This window comes from Mya arenaria, chromosome 4 (genome assembly GCF_026914265.1).
Source record: "Mya arenaria isolate MELC-2E11 chromosome 4, ASM2691426v1".
NCBI classification, from domain to species: Eukaryota; Metazoa; Mollusca; class Bivalvia; order Myida; family Myidae; genus Mya; species Mya arenaria.
Genome location: NC_069125.1, coordinates 16,351,107 through 16,376,980, shown reverse-complemented (window position 1 = coordinate 16,376,980; position 25,874 = coordinate 16,351,107). Strand labels below are relative to the sequence as shown.

Below are 25,874 nucleotides of genomic sequence, written 5' to 3'. Positions count from 1 at the left end.
CGAATTTGATGTAAAGGAGTGATATATTTATACTGAATGTAAGCATTCCCGCTTGGCTCGAATTTTCAGAGGTTCGAGGTATTTAAGCCGGTCCCTGAGAGTTCGAGCCAATGGGGTTCGACTGTATATATTTTTATCATCCACATTTTCATCTTCCAGTTGATGTCTTTCCTGTGCGGCCAATACCGTGACGACACAGACACTCAAGTCCTTCAGTCCCTCTGTGACCAACTGGCAGCTCGCAACGAATACTGCATTCGAGGCTTCTATCTTCCTACCCCAACGTTGGAGTCACCGGCCTCCATGACGAGGTTTGTATGACGTCCCCTTTAATTTTGGCTGCTTTGACGTCATCTTCTGAATTATTGACCGCTTGTAACAAAAATGATATCCGGGGCTAAAACCTAGTAACCTCTGACACTGGAGTCATTGGCCAATTTCAGTTTGACGTCATAACGTGATATACCATAGTATGGCGTCATTTCCTGCTAGTTTATCGGCCGTCCATATTCGTAATCCAACATATCTCATAACATTTAAGAGTAATTTTAGTATTTATACTAGTTGATTTTTCTTCTTAATGGTTAATTAATCCTAGGAATCTATTTTCTCGTGTCCAAAATGGAGTGTCAAAAAATCCACTGGTGAACCGTTCTTATGGCGTCACATATGGAGATTGAAACTTCAATTAGTTACTATTAGAATAATTCTTGATGTTGGATCTTGCCTCACACCCCTTCATTATCTCTGAATATAACTGCAAACGTAATAACACATAAAAAGACAGCAGTTCTATATTATCCCTAGTTTTCCGTATTCCAGTGATCAGCGACCGAAGGTTCCCCGTGGCGTGCTGGAGGACTTTGTTACGAGCCTGCAGTGTTTGTCCGAATGTCTAGCCCGCGAAGACGCCGTTCAGACTATCGCACAATCACTTCCGCAGAGGTATGTCTTTGGCGTAGTTAGTGAGTGTTCATCGTGGGCAACAACGGTACTGTCTTCCATTACATTCATACATACCGTGGAATAATTGACTGACAAATTCTCGTTTCAATGAGTATGCATGAGGCAGGAGAGACAACCCTTCTTTCAATCAAATGCATGTTGCAATTTTTTTTATTTTTTTTTTAATTTTTAAAGTGTCAGTAGCCTCAATGGACACATGGTTTTCATTACTGACGATTAATATTGTACTGAATAGGCGGCCCCGGTTCATCTCGTGATAATCATGGCTATTATAGCTTTTCATATTCTGATTGGTCACAATTTATAGTAATGACGTCATTTGCCCTAAATACCTACATATGAAACAATATAAATGGCTGCCATTTTGAGTTGCAGTGTATTGAAACTCTCTCATAAATGGGTGTTTAATTTGCATTTACGTTATATGCACTTCATATCTAGATTACACATTAGATTAGATATCTTTCCGTAAATGTTCAGTTTGGTGAATAAATAGCGATATATGAAAATTACCAGTGAGGCCCGATTTGGGCCTCGAATGTGCTGAGTTTCAAAGTGCATCATTTTTACTACATTGTTTCGATGGGAACCTAATGACCCAAGACGAGTCATAGAAGCGTGGCCTTGGCTGCATTAAATACCAATTATATCTTCCGCATAGATGATTACGATATACATTGTAATAATGCAGCATGTGAAGAACGAAACATTTTATAATGGTGCACCTATTAACACACACACATTCATGGAAACAAATTGTGTATTTTGCAAAAGAATGCGTTGATCTTTTGTTTCCTTTATATACGCCTTTATGAGAAACAAATCATTAGTTGCTGTGACATCGACGTCCTGGACCAACAGTAGCCTTTTGAGACTGAGCTTAGACTCCGTCCTCATATTCATTAACCTCTTGTCTCTGAATTTGGAATATGGCCCCATATTCGCTTACGCTTTGACTCTGAATTTGGAATATGGCCCCATATTCGCTTCCGCGTTGACTCTGAATTTGGAATATGGCCCCATATTCGCTTCCACGTTGACTCTGAATTTGGAATATGGCCCCATAACCGCTAACGCGTTGACTCTGAATTAAGAACTGAAACCTTTTTTCATCTTGAATGAGTTGTAAATATTCTTTAAAACAAGCACCTGGTATAAAAAAACATTGATCTTTTGTCCATTGATATTTTGTGTAAAAAGAACAATGAATAATTATATCAACTTGTTGAGACTTTTGAAAATTATCTGTCCTGATTCTGAGTTTCAAACTTTTTCTTACTAGTACTCTTAAATTCAGACTGAAGACGATAGTGAATTTGGGCTAATTTGGGTAAACTCATGATCAGTTGAGTGATAACACTTAAACTTCCCCACTATTTGTATAAATCTCGGTAAAATGGTATTTCAGGCTCATTATCAGACCGGAAGGCATGATCGCCTTGAAGACGCTGCAAGGGCTTTGTCTCTGTATGGACCACCCTGAATGCACCATTCAGGAACTTGAACTTGAGCTACATCAGTACCACCACTTCCAACTTCCGGTTTTCCTGCAGCTCGCCGCCTCCACCGGAAAATGCCGAAACATCAGGTCAATCAAAATCACGTGGTCGTCATTAGATCTTATGGCGAAGTATCTCGCAGGCGTCATGGGAAGCTGCGACCATATTGAAACCTTGTATATTACTGAGGATCCGAAAGTGAAATTTAACCACCCGGTGTCCGCTGCGACTTGGGCCGCCTTGCAGTCCGCGTGCAGCAACACGACGTCACTACAACAGTTGGCGTTCGTAAATTGTCACGTGACAGCTGTCGTGAATCACGTGCTTCAGCACATTCCGACGTCAATAGAGCAAATCAACTTCACGGGATGTGCCTTCAATGTCATGTGTGCGGGGCAGGTTGCGAATCATTTACATGGGAATACAGCCATTCTCGCTCTTGATTTGAGTCACACCAAACTGAACAGTAGTGAATTCGTGGCGATTTTTCAAGGAATGCAAATGTGCGAAAGCATACGGCACGTGCGCGTCCGGGGAGCTCGATTAGACAGGCCATGCATTATCGCCCTTGCAGAGTACATAAAGTTGACGCATTCTCTAGAAAGTCTAGATCTTAGTGACTGTGAATTAAACACTGAGATGTGTACCCAACTTGTCACCGCCATTCGCCAAAACAGGACCATACAGAGACTGGTATTTAACAATGCCAAACTGACGACCGAAGGACGGCGTGTGATTTCGAAAACCAAAACGAAATTAAAACCGGTTTCGGTTGAAGGTCTTCTACGCATTTATTAGAGACATAAATACGCATTTATTAGAGACATAATATAATAAGCATTTATTAGAGACATGATTACGTATTTATTAGGGATTGCTTTTGTAAGGGAATGATGCTTTGATTTGGAACTTAAATAGGTGGCAGTTATTAGAGATTAATACATATGCATTTCAAAGGGACTTAATACGCAGTTATTTGAGGTTAATACATATGCATTTGAAAGGGACTTAATACACAGTTATTTGAGGTTAATACATATGCATTTAAAAGGGACTTAATACGCAGTTATTAGAGATTAATACATATGCATTTGGGACTTATTTACGTAATAATCATAATTTGATACATCATCAGATCTAAGGTTGAAATAAGTTTGCAAAATAAAGCGACAAAAGAAAACACCAAACTCCAAACGGAATGCCCAATTCTATTTTTAGACTTTTTTTAAATCAATCTAAAATAGATTATTTAGATCTTATCATTTTTTTATTATATATACTTATCTTGATACTTCATACATTTGCGTCGCATAGGTATGTGTTAAATAGGTATGTAAGAAGTAGATTTATTATACATGATTTTAACCATTTGAAACAGAATTTGTTGAATGTTGAAATACATTTATTGTTGTGTTTTTTCTGAAATTGATATTAACATTTTCATTTAAAAAATCCTACCTAATTGAGGATTTATCTTATTTAATAGCGGACGTATTAGATAAGACATACATTTATTCTTGTTCACTTAATAACCCGTAATCATGTTCTCATTTTCGGCTTCCTTTGATGATTAGTTTGTATACCTAACAACTAGTTTGTCATATAATAAAGTGATCAAGTAGTCCAAGGTCAGATATTTTATTTTTATTTTTCAAAGAGAAATCTCTCGTGATGAAACATGATCAACTTTGTTGGAACGCATTTTAATTTATTTTTAAAATTCATATGACGATGTGTAATCAAAACTTTCCAAAGTCATTGCACATTGTGCATTTAATTTTGGGGGAAATTTTTTTATAACTGATTTAATATTCCAAGCGACGTGGTCAAGGAAACGATTGCGTCATCATTGTTTTGTATTTTGGTTTTTACCTGAGGCATCTGCTATGTATCATTTTTTTACAAATCAACGTAAAAAAAAGACTTCTTATTAATTCTAAAACAAGTAGAAAACAAGAAAGCTCGAATCTTTATTTTCAAACATTACTTCAATTGTGAATTATCGATTATAAATACATGTTTTTATTGTCAACATCAAATTTATATACCAATATACTTTATTAAGAAATTCATTGTATGTTTTGAGTTGTATAAGACAGATGCCGTTCTTTTGAAAACACAGTCATTTGAAGGGAATAAACTCCTGCATTGGTGTCATATGACCTGTAAAACATTTAGTGACATTAAGCCTAGTCTATTTACGTATTTAGAGTTATTTTTACATTTTTAAACTATAGTTAAGTTTAGTTATTTCAGACAAGAGCGTTGGTAGGACATAAATCTGAAAAAAAAAATGTCGCTTAATATTCTACAGGTCATATACAACCTCAGCAGGAGTTCATTTCCTTCAAATGATTGTGGGTAAAAATACTAACTCCTCTCAACGATAGTATTTATCTAATATTTGAAATTTCATATCATCGCATTTTCGTGTTTTCCGTTTTTATAGTTTGTTTCTGTTGAATATATGTCATTTTCTCAAGGACGCAGTCTAGTTTGTTAATCTCAAAGGCGTCATATTGTATGACATTGTGTTATCGCTTTGTTTACACATGTATCAGATAACATGATTGCATCTGTATACTCATAATATTTAAGGGGAAGTTTTGTATGTTCATTCATTGAATGTGTTTATTATTACAGGATTATTATGACGGTGCTTGTATAAGCTAATGGATATTATTAAATCTGAAAGTATCAGGGTTATTTTTTCATCGTGGGGGTTGTGAAATATATATATTTATACACCTTTTATTTAGAATGCGGAGATGTATCTAAATATACGGCTTACATATGCGATTTGTTTTACAGTGTGTTGGATATTGGATCAATAAGTATACTATTGTTTGACAAAGCAGTTCATCGTGTGGGGTGGAGGAAGATATATACGTTTTATACAGTATTCAGAGATCTGTCTATAAATGTACATTTTACATATGCGATTTGTTTTCCAGTGCGTTGTATAATGGAACCTAGCAAGAAAATTATTTCATTGTGGACAAAGGCAGTTTAATATAATAGAGAGTTATGGAAAAGTAGGGAATAACGCTACTTAAACCCTAAGATGCTCCTTATTTTAGAGAGAAATACACGGAGTGCGTAAAATCACCACAGCACAAATGTATAATTCAATACTTTTATTTTCATATACTCTCTAAAAGATGAGACATGCACATCAAACCAAATACAAATAAATAAAATTGGCTTGGCATCTACAAATATATAAAATAAAATAAAATAAGATAGAGAGATCATTTCAATTGTTTGCAATTAATTGTTCACATAAAATCGTGAATATATACATGTATTCTATTGTTTATCTGTTATCAATGTTTGTTTTGAATGAAAATTTCTTCGTTGGTGTCAAACAGTTATGATGGAGTCTTCCTATCATTTGAAGATATCCTTTTTCATTCGTAACCATTCCCTTGATAGATAGATCGATATTTTTCACACAACAAAACAACTATACCGTCTTATCAGCTATGTCCATTTTATCATACTGGATACACATTTCAATGTCTTTTGTAAACGCTCCAATGTGGACATTCTTCCCGAATTTCTTGGTGGTCCATTTGAATCATACTCATACTTTGCTGTCTAAGAGTATTTTGACGTTGACCAAATTTGACATAGAGACTAGAAAAGATATGGTATACAATGTCCATATAGTTGAGGTAGAATTGGGTTGCCCTGACGGATAAACAGTTGAGACCGTTGGAACATTCTACCGATGATGTCAGCGCAGTCCATGAACATTCGTAGAATGACCTTTGCGCTGCTGCTTCCGGCTGAATACCTCAATAATGAATAGTCCTGGTATATTATGTAAAGGCACTATCGAGTTACAGTCGATGCAGGATCTTGAGTTCCTATACACAAGTATCGGTATATGCTTTAATGTTGATCTGCATCGGTTGTTTATGTTCCTGTTTGAATGTTGTTGTCCAAAGAGGGAAGCGGAAATCATGTCCTCTTCGGACTTTATGTGAAGCCTGCTGTATTTCCAATGACACTGTAGAACAAATGCAACACTGATCTAACAATTTGTTGAGCCATTTGCATTCGCTGATGCTCCTTCCGGCGATGTTCTGCCACTCTTTGTTTGTACATCCCGTCGCCTATGTATTGTAGTTGTCTTCCAAGTTCACGGCAAGTTCTTTCATTTTCCAATGAAATGTCCATTCTGTATGTGTGAAGTACTGTTCGGTCTTATGTGTTGTAAATTTATGAACCTCGACATGACACTAATGTCTTATATAAACCATATGTTTAAGGATGACATAATTCAATTGGAAGAAAATGCGAAACAGGGAAACACCAAAGGAAAATCGAGTTAGAAACAGTGGCTTCCCAGTTACGAGGAGAGTAGAAAAAGGGTACATGTATCATGAAAGTATGACAATGCATGTCGTGTGTCAATTTTAGAGTACACTTGTATTGCATAATATTTGACACAAGTCATACTTCGTGGCTATATCAAGTCCTGTTAATATTAGTTCATAATCTATTAAAATAATCAGTTTAATCAAAGTCATATGCTACAAGATCAAGGAAGTTTATGGGAGATAAAGGTTAAAATGTTCTGACGTGTGAGGAAAAAAAACAGAACAAATCGTTGATAAACGTAAATGACTGTCTTATGAAGCGAGTTTACAGGCATAACTGAAACAATGGTCTCTGATCTTGTTGGAAATACGGAAGATCAAAAGGTTATCCATTAAACTTCCAGAGCAGTAACAAATTTGAAAGTTGATAACGCTGACGTTAATTCAAAGTTCTGAACAATCGGTTCAATGTCACGACGGTTCAGTTTTTTTGTGCTATTGTGTTTGTTAGGGGAGTTTTTACGAAATAATCATAAATATGTATTCATTAGGAAATATTATGGAACGTTTTGATGTTGCAACGAATCTTAGGGGACTTTAGCTGGGCGTCGACCTTAAAGACACCCAAACGCAAACTTTATAACTGTAGACCTAGTAAAACATAAATCGTGATTCCCTTCTTGTACCGTATATTTTATGACATCATCAGTTCTAAAGTATAAAGAAATTTGCAAAATAAAGCGAGAAAAGGGAATTAGAGTTTGAAAAGTTAAATTCCATGGAAAAAAATAAAGAAACTGTATGCATTTGTTCCATAAATATAAAAAAATAGATAATTTGATCATAGCAAGAATTTGAGAACCCTTATTTCTTAGATTGTTGTATGGGTAGAACTTGGCCGATATCGAATTTAATCATATGTACATTTCATACGTTTGCGTCGCATAAGTATTTTTTTAATATTTTTTAATTTTGAAACATGAAATCATTCCTTCGGTGTTGAAATAACATGTATTGTTGTTTTTTTCCTGAAATCAGTATTTTTTGTTTACAGGAACTTAAATCATTGATGACTAATCTTATTTCAATATGCATTTAGCGGAAGTTTATGATATGACAAGCATTTATTCCTGTTCACTTATTAACCTGTATTCGTGTTCTTAATTTCGGCTTCCTTTGATTAATTTAAGATAAAACAATCAGTTTGCCATATAAATAGTAATTAGTCCAATGTCAGATGTATTTTTATATTTCAAAGATAAATCCCGCGATGAAATATGATTCTTTTTTGTATGAACGTATTCAATAAAAAAACATTAATTCACATGACGATGTGTTAGCAAGCCTTGCCCAACCCAGTGCACAATGTGCATTTTATTCAGGTACAAATTGTTTTTACCTGATTTAATATTATATATCATGGAAACGAATGCGATCATTGTTTGTGCACAATTCTGTACCTTAGACATGTGCGATAAAAGTTTTTTTAAATAAACGTAAAATCCCAAATCGACTTATTATCAATTTAAAACCATGCACAAAAAAATACAGTTCAAATCTTTATTTTCAAACGATACTTCAATTACGGAAATTTGATTGTCAATACATGTTCTTATTGTCAACATCAAATTTATATTCGAATACTTTAATTAGAAAATCAATGGTATTATTTAAGTTGTACAGTTGCCATTCTCGACAAAACACTTAAACTTGTCAGCGATAGTATTTATTTAATAATTGAAAATTCATAACAATCGCCATCTTTCTCTTTTTTTTTCGGCGAGTATATATGTCATTGTCTCTTTAGGTCATTATCCAAGGACTCGATCTAGTTTGTTAATTTCAAAGCGCCAGGTTGTATGACACTGCTGTATCGCTTTGATCAAACGTTTATCAGATAACATGAATGTAACTGTCTACACATAATATATAAGAGGAAGTAATGTAACTTCATTTATTGAATATGTTTTTTAATGATAGGAATTCTATGACGGTACATGTATAAGCTAATGGATATTAATAAATAGGCAAGTATCAGGGTTTTTTTTCTTCATGGGGGTTGGGGAAGATATATACATTTTTATATAAAATGCGGAGATCTATCTATATATAGGTCTTACAAAGATATTTGTTTTGCAGTGTGTTGGATATTGGAACAATTAGTATATCATTGATTGACATTATGAGTTTAATATAATAGATAGTTAAGGACTTGTAGGGAATTACTGTGCTCCGACACATCGAGTTTCCATATATGAAAGAGAAATACATTTAAGTGTGTAAAATCACCACAGCACACATGTATAAAGCAATACTTTTATTTTCATTTACTCTCTTAACAAAGATGAGACATGTACATCAAAACAATTAAAAATATTTAAAATTGGTTTGGCATCTACAAATATATGAAATAAAATACTGAGATCATTTCAATAGTTTGCAATTAATCATTGACACAAATCGTCAATATATGTACATTTTTTGTTATTGTCAATGTTTGTTTAGATGAACATTTCTTCGTCAGTGTCAATCATATATAAGAGGAATGTTGAATTAAGAAAAATTGATCGAGTCCTTTTATCTTCTAAAGATTTCCTCCTCCGTTCGAGTGTATTTCGTTTTATTGACAGCATGTAAACATTAGTAACTATTTACTAGTTCGTGTCCATGACTTCATACCCATCTTCTTTATAGTTCTAATTTCATTTGTCTCGTAACCATTCCCTTGGTGGATAGATCGATTTTTCCCCACAGCAAAAAAACTATACCGTCTAAGCTTTGTCCACTATCATACCGAATACACACTTCAATGTCTTTTGTAAACGCCTCTATGTGGACATTCTTCCCGAGTTTCTTGGTGGTACATTTGAATCATGCTCATACATTGCTGTCTAAGAGTATTTTGACGGTTATCAAATATGACCTAGAGACTAGAAAAGATATGGTATAATATGTCCATGTAGTTGAGGAAGAATTGGGTTGCCCTGACGGATGCACAGTTCAGATCGTTGGAACATTGAACCGGTGATGTCCGTGCTGTTTATGAAAACCCATAGAAAGACTTTTGTGCTGCTGCTTCAATTTAAGTACCCCAATAATGAATAGTCCTGGTTAGTTTTTGATACTGAAGGCACTATCGAGTTACCGTCGACGTAGCATCGCAGTTCCTCAATACAATTATCGGTATAACCTTTATTGTTGATCTTCCCCGAATGTGTAAGTTCCAGTTTTAATGTTGTTGTCTGAAGAGGGAAGCTGAAACTATGACGTCTTCGGACTTCATGTGAAGCCTGCTTTATGTCCAATGATACTGTAGAACAAATGCAACACTAATCTAACAACTTTTTGAACCATTTGCATTCGGCGATGTTCTGCTACTATTTGTTTGTACATCCCGTCACCTGTGTATTTAAGTTGTCTTCCAATTTCACGACAAGCGCCTTCGTTTTCCAATGAAATGTCCATATTGTATGTGTGAAGTACTGTACTGTCTAGTGTGCTGTAGGGTTTTGAACCTCACCATAAAACTACTGTATTATATAAACCATATGTTTTAGGATGACATATTTCAATTGGAAGTAAATTCGAAACAGGAAAACACCAAAGGAATATCGGGTTAGAAACAGTGGCTTCCCAGTTATGAGTATGCTAAAAAAAATCGGGTACATGATTCATATCAGTGCAGAAATGTGAGAGTACAGCTTTAACAAAGGTTTACGATATCAATGATACGAAAATAATCATGTTTATAGTAATAAGTATCATGTTCTATGTTAACAATATCTCAAGTCTGCATATCGTGTGTCAGTTTAGTTTGCTCTTGTATTGCATAGTTACAGAGCATTTTAACAAGTCATACTTCAAGTCAAAAAAATTCAAGCCAAAACATTTTTTAGTAAATAATGGCCATCATCCCAAAATACGTGACACTCACAATAAAACAAATAATATACGAGTTGTGTCAAGAAAATGAATCCGAGTAGATACATTTACATTCTAATCATGATTGTTTTCATTTATTTGTTAATTTCTAGAAGAAGATGGTATGCAGAGAGACAACCAACTTGGTGTCTCATAAATGGTTGATTTCAAGTTTGCAATTTCATCCGCGAACATTAAACATATACTATCTGGTAGGTCATTGGTAATGAAAATGCCGACCCATATACTCTCCTTAAAAGGCAGATAACTCCTGAATAAAGAGGATAAAGATTGTCGAACTTTACTTATGTCCTTATCTTGTACCAATATATCAAGGTTTCGTTATATCTCTTCCTGTTAACCTACATTACATGTCATGCATAATCAGTTTAGTCATATGATTCAAGATCAAAGGAGATAAGGTTATAAGGTTTTGACGTTTGAGAAAAACTAAACCAAATTGTTAATAATCGTAAATGATTGTTTCATGAAGCGAAATTACAGCGAAATAAATAATGCGTCTTTGAATATAAGTGTATCGATTTTGAACAAGTATTACTTAAACAAAGCAATACAAACTATGAATAGTTGCTTTGTAAATGGTGGCAGTACTTCCTACAATGGGCCGATTGTTAAAAAGATACGTTAAAGTTAACAATTTGCACCATCGTTGTTAACATTTTAAAGTGTAATATTTGATGATATGCTCACATATTTAAATATAAACATGTATGGCGGAAACAATGGTCTCTGATCTTGTTAGAAATAACATGTATTGTTGTTTTTCCCCTGAAATCAGTATTTCACTTTTTTTGTTTACAGGAACCTACCCCATTGATGACATATCTTATATCAATATGCATGTAGCGGAAGTTTATGAAATGGTATGCATTTATTCCTGTTTACTTATTAACCCGTACTCGTGTTCTCATTTTCGGCTTACTTTCAATAATGTTGTCTTTTAAAATAAAACAGTGTACCATATAAATAGTCATCAGTCCAACGTCAGATGATTTTTGTTTTATATTTCAAAGAGTAATCCCGTGATGAAATATAATCCGTTTTGTGCTAACGTATTCAATATGTTTTTTTAATTCACATGACGATGTGTCATCAGCGTTTACCAAGGCCATTGCACATTGTGCATTTAAATTTTTGATAAAAAACTATTTCTAACTATTTTGATATTCTAAGCGATGTGATCAAGGAAACAAATGCGTAATCATTATTTGTGACAAAATTTTGTACCGTAGTCATGTGCGATCTTATCCTCTTTTTTTCAAATCAACGTAATGCTAAAACGACTTCTTATCAGTTTTAAAACATCTAGATAAAATACAGCTCAAATATTAATATTCAGACGATACTTCAATAATGGAACTTTTTAATTATAAAAATATTTTCTTATTGACAACATCAAATTTATACACAAATACTTCTTTAATTAGAAAATCAATGGCATTTTAAGTTCTATAAGACAGTTGCCGTTCTCGACAAAACACTAAAACTTGTCCGCGATAGTATTTATTTGATATTTGAAAATTCATACCATCACATTTCATTCTATTTTATTGTCGAATAGAGATGTTATTGTCTCTGAAGGTCATTACCCAAGGACGCGATCTAGTTAGTTCATTTTAAAGGCGTAAGATTGTATGACACTGCTGTATCGCTTTGATCCAACTTGTATCAGATAACATGTATGTAAATGTATACTCAAAATATATAAAAGTAAGTCATGTACTTCATTCATTAAATGTGTTGATAATGACAGGAATATTTTTACGGTGCTTGTTTAAGCTGAAGGATATTAATAAATCTAAAAGTAGCCGTGTTTTTTATCGTGGGAATAGGGTAAGATATATACATTTTATATAGAATGTCAAGATCTATCTATATATACATCTTACATATGCGATTTGTTTTTCAGTGTGTTGGATATGGAACAATAAGTATATCATTGATTGACATAAGCAGTTTAATATAATGGAGTGTCGTGGAATTGTAGGGAATTACTGTGCTTCAACACTAGTTTCCATATATGAGAGAGAAATACACGGAGTGCGTAAAATCACCACAACACAAATGTATAATGAAATACTTTTATTTTCATTTACTCTCTTAACAAAGATGAGACATGTACATCAAAACAATAACAAATAATTAAAATAGGGCTGACATCTACAAATATATAAAATAAAAATAAAATAGTGAGATTATTTCAATATTTTGCAATTAATCATTGACATAAAATCGTCAATATATGTACTATTGTTTATTTGTTATCAATGTTTGTTTTGAATGAACAGAGTCAATCAATTAAAAGAGGAATGTTGAATTAAGAAGGCTAGATCGGGTCTTCTTTTCTTTCTCTCGTTAGTTCACTACTTTCTTATATAATATGCAGGTTTAAGAATGACATAATATAACTGGAAATTAATAATTAATTCGTAATAGGAAAACACAGATTTAATCAGGTAAAAAATGGCTTCCCAGTTATGAGTATTATAGATAATAGTCGTATCATAAATGGCATGATAATGTGTATCGCATGTTATATTTTCAAGTAGTGTAAGCTATAATTAAACCGAACCAAAGATTTTGATATTTCATGCTATTTTATTACATATGTACTTATGAATATTGGCTCATTTGAGGTTGAAATAAGCATAATAGTAAAAATTCATACGAGATCAAGGAAGTTAAGAAAAAATAAGGTCATAATGATCTGTGAGAAACCAAATAAATCCGTTTTTATAAATGACTGTTTAACGAAACGAGTTTACAACAACGTATATGTTTCGCCTATTGAATATAGCTTTTGAAAAAAAGTATAACTCAAGCATTAAACCAGGTGTCATTATAGTCTTCAACTTTCTGGTTTGGTTGGTTCAGTGAGTTATTTTGATAGAATAGTTACTGTTCCAAGTTAATGCTATGAAATGGGTTGGATAGTTGACTAAAGCAGTTTAATATAATAGAGAATTATGGAACGGTTGGGAATAAATGTGCTCAAACACTTAAATGGACTCCACACACTTTGACCAGCCCAATTGCGTACAAACCCCGATACTGACATCAACCCCGCAATTCATTCCTTAAATAAACGAACTTTACGCCATCTGATAATATAGTTTGATTTTAATTTTTCCGGTATGGCTTTGTCAGTTCGGTAGTTGCAACAGGCAGGTCTTTTTTTGTTATTTCATACCGCATATAAATGCATGTGAAAAAGAATCTGATACCTGTCATTAAATAATACACATTCATTCATCTCGTAAAGGAAATATGTTAGTAAAGATAACAAAGATAACACAATTTTCCTAAATTCGTTGAATAAAGGAGTGTTTTTATGACGTTTCGTTACAGATTCTATATTTATGCAATATCAAAGCCTAATTTAACAGTCATATATCGGTGTATTCAAGCAGGCTATTTTTAGCTACGAAAACAGTTCTTAGTTAACTCTTGTTGTTTAATTTCCTAAAGGCATGCCCGCACCTATTGGCCATTATGGCTTGACCCTTCAAGATTTCGCAAAATGAGGATGATGTAGATAATAATGTGAGTGGCTTAGTGAAATCCATCATTGACATAAGCGACGCAAATTGAATATTTCGTGGAATTTACGTTTTTTGTCTACGCCAACGGACCATAATGATACATGGGCGTCATTCCAAGTGAGAGTATCAGATTGTGGTGCCAAGTGCACAGACCAAGTGCGCGCATTGTGTCTTGCTTTATAGTAGTTTATAGTTGCCACCGTGAAAATCACGTGTCCATAGACACTCATAATGATTACACTTATATATATCGTATCGGTAAAGATTGTTAATTATCATGAAGTTTGAATTGTTTTGTGTTTTAACCACACTGTACCTTGACTAATTGAAATTAGATTAAAACTATCAAAAAAGATATAAAAAAGTCATATAGCTGATATCAAGCTTAGTGGCATAGATCTATTTTTCTTGTCAGGGGAGATTACTGTGTAGGTTAACTCGGTTAAGGTCTACCCTGCTTTTCTAAACATGTGCGAAAGTTAGCACTATCATACGGCACTCCCGTTCAACAACACTCCAAGAAGGCGATTAGTATTATTAGTGACGAGAGTGGAGAATAAACCTACGACCACTGGAATAACAGTCACGTGTCCTACCATCAGACACGGATCAGCAACTTTGTTTTCAAAATTACCAAATTATACAATCTTTACGGCCCTTTGGGAGAACTGAGTGTGCTACGGTCGAAAAATGTTTGTTTCCGATTCAAAAGAAAAGAGTAGGGGTGGTATTTAATATACAACTTAAGCAGTTTTATAGTCTTACATCATTAACACTATTACTCAGTTATTAATGACAAGTAATCTGATTACTTACATCGTTCTTAGATCCAATTAAAATTTATAGATCGATCGATATTTTCTTCATAATTTTATTGTTAGGCTCGTTGTGTCTGAGCAACAGTGTCATACATTGATCCGGTGCATTTTGATCTGATCTGGGATAACGTTTACAATTATCCGATAGAGTAAATAGATAAGAGTCGAGCGGAAAATAAACAGGTAGTCGGGAAACCGGAAGCACACTCTTTTTGTTATGCACAATGCTCTTCAAACCGTACCCAAGCGTACGAAAGTGAAAACGACAATGGTATTGATGATTTATCTTTTATTTATCACATGTCTCAACATAAAAAGCTAAAACTTTAGCTGGCATAGTGAGAAGCATACATATATGTTATTAATAATTTAATATATACAGCGATCAAAGTCATTTCGGTAACCGATGTATCAACTTCTGTTTTGCTAACTTTATAAACATTCATTTGTCCGACAAAAGTCATTTTGACAGAAGCTATATAACTGATCACAGTCTACCTTAAATCACAATATTTCATCGCATAATGCACATTTCAGGTTTGTTTTCTTCGTATTGTACAAATACACTCACTTCATACTGTGATTGTTCAGTATGAGATACGGCTGACTTTCGAGAATCAACAGTTTTTGCTGGGCTGTCATATTTCTCAACATTCTGCATTACGGTCGACGATGCGTTTGCTCCCCTTTCTCTCTCTCTCTCTCTCTCTCTTCTGATGATGCGATTTGACATCATGCGATCTGTGGGCCGTTTGACCCTCATACTAATCTTTCTGCGCGGAAGTCGTTTTGTTGATTTCACACATAAGCCTGTAAAATATACAATCACTTTGGTGTTAAAAAAATGCTTTAAAAAGTGCTTAAATATGAACAATTTCGTAATAATAAAAAACTTTGCCCACACAATTCATGTCATTTTTATTCGGCGTAGCATTCATTTTGCCCTGTATACATTTTGTTTGATTTGTGACCTGTACGTATTTAGAATGTCTTGAAAAGAAATGTTACTGAAACTTGATGAGATAAACAATTACTAAGACAAAAAAACTAACCTACCTCCATAAACAGTATTTATATACAGTCTAGGGCACTGTTCCCCCGAAACAAATAAATCCAAAAACATTCCTTAAAAATGAGAGCCAACTGTTACGACCATCAATTGAATTATCGGTTCTTCTCAAAACTATTTCATTAAACAAAGTGTTCTGTGCGAAATGTATGTCATTAATTTCGTCACCTATTAGTGACAATTTCCGAACAACTTCTTTTTCTATTAATTCCATGTTTACTAGTATGTGTAACTGGAGGAAGTACAACGTTGTGAACTAAATATTCAATATTGATATATTTGATACATACATGTGTGCTTGATAAGATACGCAATATTTACTTCGTTTCGTTTAAGAAAACAAAAACAACTGCAAATGCGTAATACAGGTTATTTTGATAGATAAAACGTTCGTGCCAAATATAAAAAATATGACCTATATTATTTTAGATATAATGTTGCAATAATTGGCATGGTTATGATCTAATTTTCTTAATCAAGGGAGGAACCTATTAAAGCTTGATATATGTGTATATTAATAACATTAAATGATTTATAGTAATGACATAAGGCAAACAAATAATGCACGAAGAGAACATGTGAGCTCTTAACTGCTCGTAATTAAGTTACCTTATCAAGTTTACCCTGCAGGTGGTTTACATGGGAGAAAGCCATTATGAACATATTTCGTTTCTCAAAAACTGTGCGGATCGGTATTATAGTACGTTATAAAGGTTGTACAGAAAGCAATCTGTTGTATTGTTGTCTCATTTCAGTGCGTTATCGAGTCTTGCTTAGCGTACCAGATGGTTAGAAACACGTGACAAGTTTTTTTCTTGCATACATTAATTTAAACATGAGCGTAAAAATAATTTACTTTTTTGTGAATATCGCCAAATTGCGACGTTGTTTATTGATGTCATAAGGCGATTCAATTTTGACGTTTAAGAAGTCCTTTAAAAAGATGTTCTTATTAAATTTCGTGAATAAATTTCTTGAATAATTATACATTCGATTGCGCTCTATTGAAATGCCACATTTGTATCTATGTAATCTAATACCCCATTACTCTAGACAAAGACCATGAAGACCGCACTACGTCCTAGCAATTTCAACGAACACAGCGAGGACGCGGTCAAATTCGTAAAAAAATGCTTTACTTAAGTTCATATTATGTCCTTACTGCGTTACTGCCAGGCATTCAGTGCGTCTCACATGTTCGAAATACGTTCTTACTGCGCGCATCTTCATGCGCGCACCACGTCCAATGCGTTCTTGATAAGCGCGCACCACGTCCAATGCGTTATTTTTACGTTCTTACTACGACCAGGAAGACTGCACCACGCGCTTACCAATCAGGTGCTTATCACTTCCTTATTACATTCTTATGACTTGAATTTATTTGTAAATGTGACCGAGATGGAATAACCGTGTTCTATTTATAACTGGCCTATTGTTTATTTACATGTAGTGTTGGTATAAAATGAAGTTATAGGGGAGTTGAATCCCGTATTCATACATAATCACTGTGCAGAACCTGACAGGACGTGTTAAGAACCTGATACAAACGTGTTTTAAACGTGTTAAGCACCGAAAGAACGTATTAACAACCGAACGAGGTCATCTACAACGTGGCACGAACGTACAATAGTCGTAGTAAAAGCGTGGAAAGGTTGTGGTGAGAACTCCATTGACGTAGCAAGAAAGCAATGACAACCTAGGGATAACGCAATGAGAACGCCATTCAATATTTCCCGTCCAGTGCCACGCTTGCTCTAAGTCAATCCTACTAGGTTTTAGTTACGGCTTCACTACGGCCAGGCCGTCCTTAATACTTTCTTATTAATTTCTTACTACGTCCTGATTCGACCACGTCCTCACTACGTCTTTTCTCAACATGTTCAAGCTCACGTCCATAAAGACCATACCACGTCCTTATCGGTTCCTTTTACGTTGACTAAGTTTTGACTGAGTCCTGCCAGATTTTTGAGGACGTAGTGAGAACGTGGCTAAGTGTGATGGGGCCATACACAGTAAAATAAATAAAAACTGGCGTTTTGTTGCGCATGACGCATCAAGCATAGGTGTGCCATATGGAATTTTCCAGCATGCCCAATTTCATTAGAAATATATATCCGGTGTGCAAGAAATATAGTTCTTGTATTGATAATTCTCGGAGAATTCGCCTACCATAACGTTTTAGAGCAAATTTTTGCTCATTGTTTATTCCGATTATTAAATTCTTACGTCTTATAAAACATCTTTGATGATTTGTCACGATCATTCGCATGAGTTTCCGAGTGTTTCGTTTACTATCAATTTACGTTCCTCAAACATTCGACATTCGTTTACATTCAATCTGCGATCCCAAGGAATTCGACAATGTTACGTTTACAATGACATAGATATCTCGGAATGGTATTAGCGTGCATTCAAAAAAACTTGACAAAAACAAAGTGCTCCTTTTTCTAAAAACACATTTCGACGTAATCATAAAACTAGGTAGAATTTTGTATATGTTTTATTTCTCTTCTGCAAGAATCATTGAACAACTGTTATAAACTGTATAATAACAACGACTAACGCCGCAACACATATTTACCATCATCTGCACACAATTAAATCGTAAAATAATAATAACAGTTAAAGAAACAGCAAAGAATATTTGTTCTTTTTTTCCTTTCTCGCCATTGTAATGTGCACAGGTAGAGCGTTGGTTGATGAATGAAATGGTCAAAAACAAACACGGCATCATCATCATCATCATCATCATCATCATCCTCATAAATTATAAGCACTGACCCCTTAAACCGAGTGCTTCATCTAGTATGCTGGCATTACGAATAGTTCTGAAATAAATACAAGAGACAAAAAATAAAACACTGTATGTCTGACCATGAAATGTAAAGATCAAAATAATACCTGACTTTCCTGACGGAAATACAAAATTAAACGTGTGTAGCAGTGTTCATGCATATAACAGAGTGTATCTAGAAATAAATGACACTGAAATCACACCTACCTAAGCTAAGTTCTTTCAGGGAAGACGGACCAATTAGCGAATAAATAAATGCAATGACTCCTCGACGACAGCCCAAAGTATATGTCTTGCCATCCTCTGGCGCCTTAATATCTTAGCAGCGTTATCCTCCATTTCTTTTTTTCTTGTGGTATACTTTTCTTCCAATTCATCTGCTACATATCTGTATCTATTGGCAATTGAACGACTCGCTTCGGCGTTGATTTGAATATCCATCATAAAAATGAATGGATAAGTTACTGGGCGCTGTAAGATTCAAACTCACACAATTTGTTGATTGATTTATATATATAGAAAAAATATTTCATGTGCGCAATAAAGATGTTAGGACTTTTTTCAATGATATAAGACAATAACTCATATGCAGGTTCTAGTCATATATTTCCTGAAAACCAAAGCCTAATCATGTATGGCGTTTGCAAATTGTTTGGCTGTACAAAGATAATGGAATTATGAGAATGTTTTCTGATTTAGCCTTTAAACCAGGTATCATAATTATGAGAATGTCTTTTTATTTAGCCTTTAAACCAGGTAACAACATAATCATAGAAACTGATACCAGTAACGAAAAATTTGAACCGAAATTTTATTTCATTGTCAAATATACGCAACACATCAAATGACTTATTCAAAGCCTTCTTTTTTAAAAATAAATTTAACCCAATTGTTTTCCTTTTATTCGTTTACTACGTTTCGTATATTATGACAAATTAAGTTATTCTCATACACACAATGATGACATGTATGTCAAGTACCCGATTATGTAACATTATCTCATTACCATTTTAGGTCACATTATGAGACAAATCTAGATGGGAAACCATTTAATACCTACATATCATGTAACAGCATAGATACAAGTCAATGAAAAAGAATCTCGTTTAAATTATAAACCTGCACATATAAATAAACCTTTAAGCTATGAGAAATTGCGAGTCAGCTTAATTGAATGTGATTAAAAATTGATATATGTAACATATCTGACAGAGGCTAACAAAATGATAATAATACAAAAAGAATATAATAATTTAATAAATGATTGTTAACTTACACTAAACTATCTACCGAAATCATATATACGCTGCGTTATGTGCGAATGAAACATACGGATAACTTAGCCTTTAATCTTTTTGTTAAATTGCGCTTATAACGCTTTTCAAAATCTTCAAAGACAAAATTTAAGCATTTATCAAAATTGTTGAAGGACTCCTGCCGTAAGTATCTAAGTTTAACACTCATTATGATTTGCCTCACTGTATTTCGTCATACAAAAAAGTGCATTTAACAAAAAACATAAGCGTGTCCCTGATGAATGTTACAATATTACATGCAATACGAAATTGAGATTAATCATAGAAACTAAGATCTTATACGAAAATTTGTAGGTAAGATTGAGAAAGTTTTTCGTTCCCATTTATTCAGTGTAGCCGAAGACCCTTTACGTCCCTTACAAATGATTCCCTCGTGTCTTATTCGTAATCCACTGCTCCATACACATATACACGATAGGGTCGTATGATATGTCAAATTTGTTTGCAACGAGTTCCCGTCTTTGCGTGAGTGCTGCTAGGTCCTGGACGCTAAACATGCATGTGTTGCGAACATAGTGGCCCGAACGACAAAGCTTCCGATCAGCAGGCACGTTCCAGCCAATTAAGTAGAAATTTAACTGCTTTAAACCTGGGGCATCTGAAAACGAAATAATTATATTGTTATTTATTAGTTTTATTATGTCAAGTTGTAAAAATACCACAATTCAATGTATTGATAATAAATCAAACAAATCAGGATTCATAGTTTAAACACTGTTGCTCAGATGGAACAGCCTGACATCCCCTTCTATAAGAAGTTAAAAATTGTCACCCAAAATGGGCAATCTGAATCTATCTAGGTCGTCCGGTTATCGCAGTGGTAAGCGCAATCGCTTCTTATTAGGGCGACCCTGGTCCAATTCCCAGCTTGGGCGCATGTGAGATTGATTATTGGTCAACAAGCCGGACAATTGGGTTTTCTCGGGGTACTCCGGTTTCCCACATAACAAAAGACCACACTCTTGCGCAACATCGTGCCAACGACAGTGACTTAGTATCAGTTATCATAACTTTCTTCACAGTCGTTGTGAAATATATTGCGTTGAAACTAGTCTGCTTTAAGTTGAACAATAGATTCGAAAACTAACACAGTAGAAAAGGTTGAAAAACCTTTTTTTGCGTTTTCTTAAAATAACGTTTTTAAGAAGTCCGTACATACCGCAGTCACCTCCCGGGGTCTGTAGAATGCCGTTGTGATACAGATTATTAAGTGTTGCCCAATAATATTGGGCTGGATACATAATATCTGACATCCAATTGAGTACTTCTTTTGCCTTTGTATCCACCAATACCCAATCCACAAACTCCCGAGTAAACACATTAGTACTAAAACCGGGAGTAGGCTTGATACCAAAGGGAGGCTTCGGTTTAAGATCTTGCGTATGGCGGATGTATCCAGACTTGGTAATTTGTTCAACAACCAGAATATGCCTCCTTTTAAATTGAATATGCTCCTCCGGCCAATTCGAATGAACAATGTTCTTGCCTTTGTGCGACTTAAGTGCCTCAACAAGTTCGGAATTTTTCATTAAAGGAAAACTTTTGGCGGTAAAATGGATGAGGTATTTCCACCGATGTCCGCTATTAACAAGATCCTCCATGCAATTTAGTTCGGCGCGAATTTCAGTTACACTTCCATATATCATAATTTCCCTACGAGAAGTAAGAAAAACATTTTTGTAACAATTGGCTACTCGATACACTGCTTCGAAGTCTTTACTTGACAGTTTGTCATCAACATGAACACAATAAATATTTTGTGCACGGTGTATAATATACAATAGTCGTTGAAGCTGTACCACATTTTCATGAAATGATATGTAAAATGCGACTGGAAAATCAGTGTTCTCTTCGGTTCCGTATGGCAACTGAACGCCTTTTGCCTTTGGAGTTTCTCTGCCAGCCAGCTTCTCCATAGTATCGTATTGTATGCTTGGAAGATGTGCAAATTGTTTGTTCTTTCCCTCAAGATAGTCAATTGCTTTCTCCATCTCTTTGCTATCGGATGACAATAAATTTTTGCAGTCAAATTCGTTTAACGCCATGGTATGCAAATGATTAGTGATGTGAAACTCTCTCATATACCAAACATATAGATAAGCTGCAACAAACATCAGAAGCGTCAACACAACAATTAAACGATACTTTCTACATGGAAAAGAAAACGTCAGTTTGTCGAACATTTTTATAGAAAATATTTCATTCCTATCTAGTGAAGCTGCATTCATAAACAATGTTGAAAACAGTTCAAGAACTAAATATTTGTAGCGTGTATTCAATAATCTTAATTTCCAAAATACAAGGAATAATTTTTTAAAAACGCGAGTTATAATTCTACAATATTCCATACACCTATATTACGTCTGCTGTAAACTGAATTGGTAATGGCTGCCATTATCAATATTATTGTTTCCAACCGATTCCGTTACATTAGATATGTAACACATTAACATAAGTTTACTCTTGCAACATATGCTATCAATATCAACGTATTCTTCATGTATCGCTCAATAACTTTTCTTCATAATATTATGATTCACCTTTCAATATTTTTTCTTGCACATCGGTCACGCATTTCTGGTAAATTTTGCCATTTTTATACCCCACCCAATACCAGATGAGTCACGCGCAACAACCGACACTTTATTATTAATTTTTATTCATAGTTAAACTATTTAAACATGAGTTTACAATGGAACTCGATTTAAAATGTAACTCTACAATATATCTAAAAGACAATGAATTATCTTAAAAAATGCAATTTATAAAAGACCGTCTTCACTTTAACATTAAAAAAAACATAAAACGTAGCATGACGTCAGTTAACAAGGTTGAACGTCGTTTTTTTTCTATAAATGTACAAAAATGCGTTTTCTATATCAATGATCAAGTCATTTTTTTTAAGGTATGTAATAATATCATTGGTTTCCAGTCCGGTTTAGAGGAACTCTCACGAGTAGGGTATAATACACACTATGATTAAGCTAGTTCAATTTTATTGTCTTCGTTTGAGACCGTTTAATTTTATGCTTTTTTGATAATCGTTGGAGCAAATGTGAGGTGATATTGAGTACTAATCCATACCCGGTAACAACCCCCCCCCCCCCCCGTACCACCACCCCTTTTAATCCTGTTTTAATTGCATCAACTTTATTTGATTGATAACGGTATTTGAATATTTATCTTGATCTATGTTGTTGTGTTATGATATTTGATTGTTCTTAACTTTGTTAAAGTAAACAGCGTGATATACAAGATCTATGTTAACTTTTTAACGTGAATGATTTGATTATATTTAATTAAAATCGGCTAAAATAGAAGTCTTCACTATTGAAAATACTGCAGTTCACAAGTGTATCTATTAAACCTCCAGAGCAGAATAGATTTAAAAGGTTAAAACAATGATTTTAATCACGTTCTTAACTTTAACAAAGTTCTGAACAATCGGCCCATTGTGTGTCTCTCGTTGAACCTTGTGTCCATTAAGCGGAGATTAACCATAGTTATGCTAAGCTAAAAGGTTTATTTACATTAACGCCTGTGTGTTTATATAAATACGTGTAACAAGGATTTGTTTATTAGTTGATATATATGTACACGAACCATTCCGCTGTGTCTGTTATCCACAGCTGTCCCGAAGCTAGCAAACAGGCTCATAACGTACACGTTATAAAGTGTATGAACTTTTTATTGTGCACGAAATCTAGAGGAAATATCAATCTATAATATTATTCCGTGTGGTATGTTAACAAATTGTTCATCCTCTTTGAATAATATTTCAGATGATCGGAAGCCAACTGAATTGTTAGTTTCTCTTCTTGATAGCAAAGAGCTTGTGCCACCATTCCTGAGGCCGAAATGTTGTAGGAGCACAGGTTCCCATAGGGTCAAGGTATTCCGTTGTAGCCTCTTTCTGCTCCTCAAGGAAAAATGCCGGTAGACCTTTGTTATCATATTCATTTCTTTTTTCTTTTAGTTGTTCCTTAAAGCCTTTTGGTATGCCATTCTCAGAATGTCCATATGTGTTTTCGTGCCGTGCCTCTCTAAATGCATTCGGTTTCTCAGTATATATTATTGAAACTGTCTCCTTCTGCGTGTTATCTGCTGCAGCTTTCAGTACATCGTCGTCCTTCAGTCCAAGGTTTGGCATATTTGGCCATTGAGATATTTCTCCGCGATGCTCTGAACCAGATTCGTTAATGTCCATAATTTCGAAACTGTTGACCAATGTTCTAATGAAGCCATTTCCAAGCATTAAGCATAGTAATCCGGTAACAATTAGGGCGCACGTGTAGATACAAAACTTCGTGAAATTCGTCTGGTTTTGAAAAGATATCCATCGTTTCAACTTTTTCCCTTTTGATCGTATGAACAGAATATTTACAGAACCATCTGGAAACAAAGGACACATACATATTAATTCAAATAATAACAAGAGCACAGACGGTTTGTTTGACAGAAATTATAATTGCAACACGATAGACTACCTCTAGCAACGTGATGTGCGGTATATTATAGTACATTCGACAGCGTGTGTGTTTTAAATAGATATTCACGTGGTAATTATTTCCACTATCAATGTAACTGGATGCACTATAAATTCACAACAATCAAAACGCACCATTTTAGGTAAAACAACAGCATCGTAAACATATGTCAATACTCGCCTGATTTAATATTCAGAAAAAAGTCAACAACTATAAGGGCCGTGAGTTAATGTCCTGCTAAACACACCTGCGATTTGTCTCTTCCAAGTTGAATTCTAAGTTGTTTTTGAATATCCTAAACGTCTTATGGGTAATGGCCAAAGATCACATTGATTTAGTTGTAGCACACCGATGACACCGTCAAGGATACTTATGATATCAAAGTGCCACGACTTCTTTTTGTCAAAAGAAAGCTGCGCTAATAGTAGCAGGTTCGGTTTAAATAGAGACAGTTCATTGCTGAAGAAATGTGTGAAACACTGCAAATGACCCCATTACTAGGTTGATAAAAAGTGCAAAACAATATAAAAGAAAATGAACTTACCGGAATTCTGATCATAAGCGATCCGGCTTCTATACATCCCAATCATTCCGATTTTTATAATGTTATCATAAATGTTATGTAAATCAATAAAATAAAAGGAGGAAACAGCCTGCACATCATAAGTACGTGACTATCGATTAAGTTGTATCAGGTTTTAATGATACAATAGAAACTACAGCGGAAAAAACAGTATGCTAACATACAATAAGAAACACACAAAAACAAAGGAACAGGATATTAGTAGATTAAATATCATATTGCCAAATTCAATTTCAGTAGTCGATAAATATGTCAAAAATATATTACAGAAAGGTTTCAAAAGTACAAAAGTGAAAATATAAAGCATCTTTGGAGACATTTTGCAAAAATAGTATTTTTTGTTATACAGAATATAGGAATTGTATTGAAAACAATACATACTTGAACTGCTTACTAAATGATGCATTTGTGGAAAATACTAATTACTGATAACAAGATTGTAACCGTTTATTTAATAGCCGAAAACGCGCAAATATATAATAACTGGTGGGTTGTAAAAGGTTTACAGTGATCAATTTTCGTCTCATAAA

The 25,874-nt window shown here is 34.3% G+C and overlaps 3 protein-coding genes across 6 annotated transcripts in view; 1 reads left to right on the top strand and 2 right to left on the bottom strand.

Moving 5' to 3' along the window:
• Positions 1 to 5,784, top strand: part of LOC128231702 (uncharacterized) — a 37,422-nt gene extending 31,638 nt beyond the window's left edge. For both annotated transcript variants that reach the window (XM_052944799.1, XM_052944800.1), the window contains exons 10-12: positions 160 to 311; positions 823 to 945; positions 2,375 to 5,784. In XM_052944799.1, coding sequence (XP_052800759.1) covers positions 160 to 311; positions 823 to 945; positions 2,375 to 3,263 — 1,164 coding nt within the window. In that variant the 3' untranslated portion in view covers positions 3,264 to 5,784. The remainder of the gene's footprint in view (positions 1 to 159; positions 312 to 822; positions 946 to 2,374) is intronic.
• Positions 5,785 to 15,467: 9,683 nt separating this feature from the next.
• LOC128231707 (uncharacterized) lies at positions 15,468 to 16,268 on the bottom strand. Its single transcript, XM_052944807.1, has 2 exons — positions 16,152 to 16,268; positions 15,468 to 15,905 (listed from the first exon to the last, which is right to left on the bottom strand). The coding sequence occupies exons 1-2, from the start codon at positions 16,216 to 16,218 to the stop codon at positions 15,610 to 15,612; spliced, it is 363 nt and encodes a 120-aa protein (XP_052800767.1). The 5' UTR covers positions 16,219 to 16,268; the 3' UTR covers positions 15,468 to 15,609.
• A 3,742-nt stretch (positions 16,269 to 20,010) lies between these two features.
• On the bottom strand, positions 20,011 to 25,402 carry LOC128231703 (N-acetyllactosaminide beta-1,6-N-acetylglucosaminyl-transferase-like). Of its 3 annotated transcripts, XM_052944802.1 has the most exons (4): positions 25,306 to 25,402; positions 23,878 to 24,666; positions 21,434 to 22,375; positions 20,011 to 20,872 (listed from the first exon to the last, which is right to left on the bottom strand). In XM_052944802.1, exons 3-4 carry the CDS (start codon positions 22,353 to 22,355, stop codon positions 20,631 to 20,633), a joined length of 1,164 nt encoding a protein of 387 aa, XP_052800762.1. In that variant the 5' UTR covers positions 22,356 to 22,375; positions 23,878 to 24,666; positions 25,306 to 25,402; the 3' UTR covers positions 20,011 to 20,630. The 3 variants fall into 3 exon arrangements, with proteins under 3 accessions (XP_052800762.1, XP_052800761.1, XP_052800763.1); XM_052944801.1 differs by lacking the exons at positions 23,878 to 24,666; positions 25,306 to 25,402 and having other exon boundaries at positions 21,434 to 22,614; XM_052944803.1 differs by lacking the exons at positions 20,011 to 20,872; positions 21,434 to 22,375 and having other exon boundaries at positions 23,421 to 24,666; positions 25,306 to 25,396.
• Positions 25,403 to 25,874: the final 472 nt, after the last annotated feature.

Bases quoted from the DNA above. Each gene is read 5' to 3' on its own strand.
- LOC128231703 (XM_052944801.1), bottom strand. From the start codon at position 22,502: ATGAATGCAGCTTCACTAGATAGGAATGAAATATTTTCTATAAAAATG. The intron at 20,873-21,433 runs GTATGTACGGAC...TTTCGTTTTCAG, and splicing joins GACCCCGGGAGGTGACTGCG to ATGCCCCAGGTTTAAAGCAG.
- LOC128231707 (XM_052944807.1), bottom strand. From the start codon at position 16,218: ATGTTTTTGGATTTATTTGTTTCGGGGGAACAGTGCCCTAGACTGTAT. The intron at 15,906-16,151 runs GTAGGTTAGTTT...TATATTTTACAG, and splicing joins TATAAATACTGTTTATGGAG to GCTTATGTGTGAAATCAACA.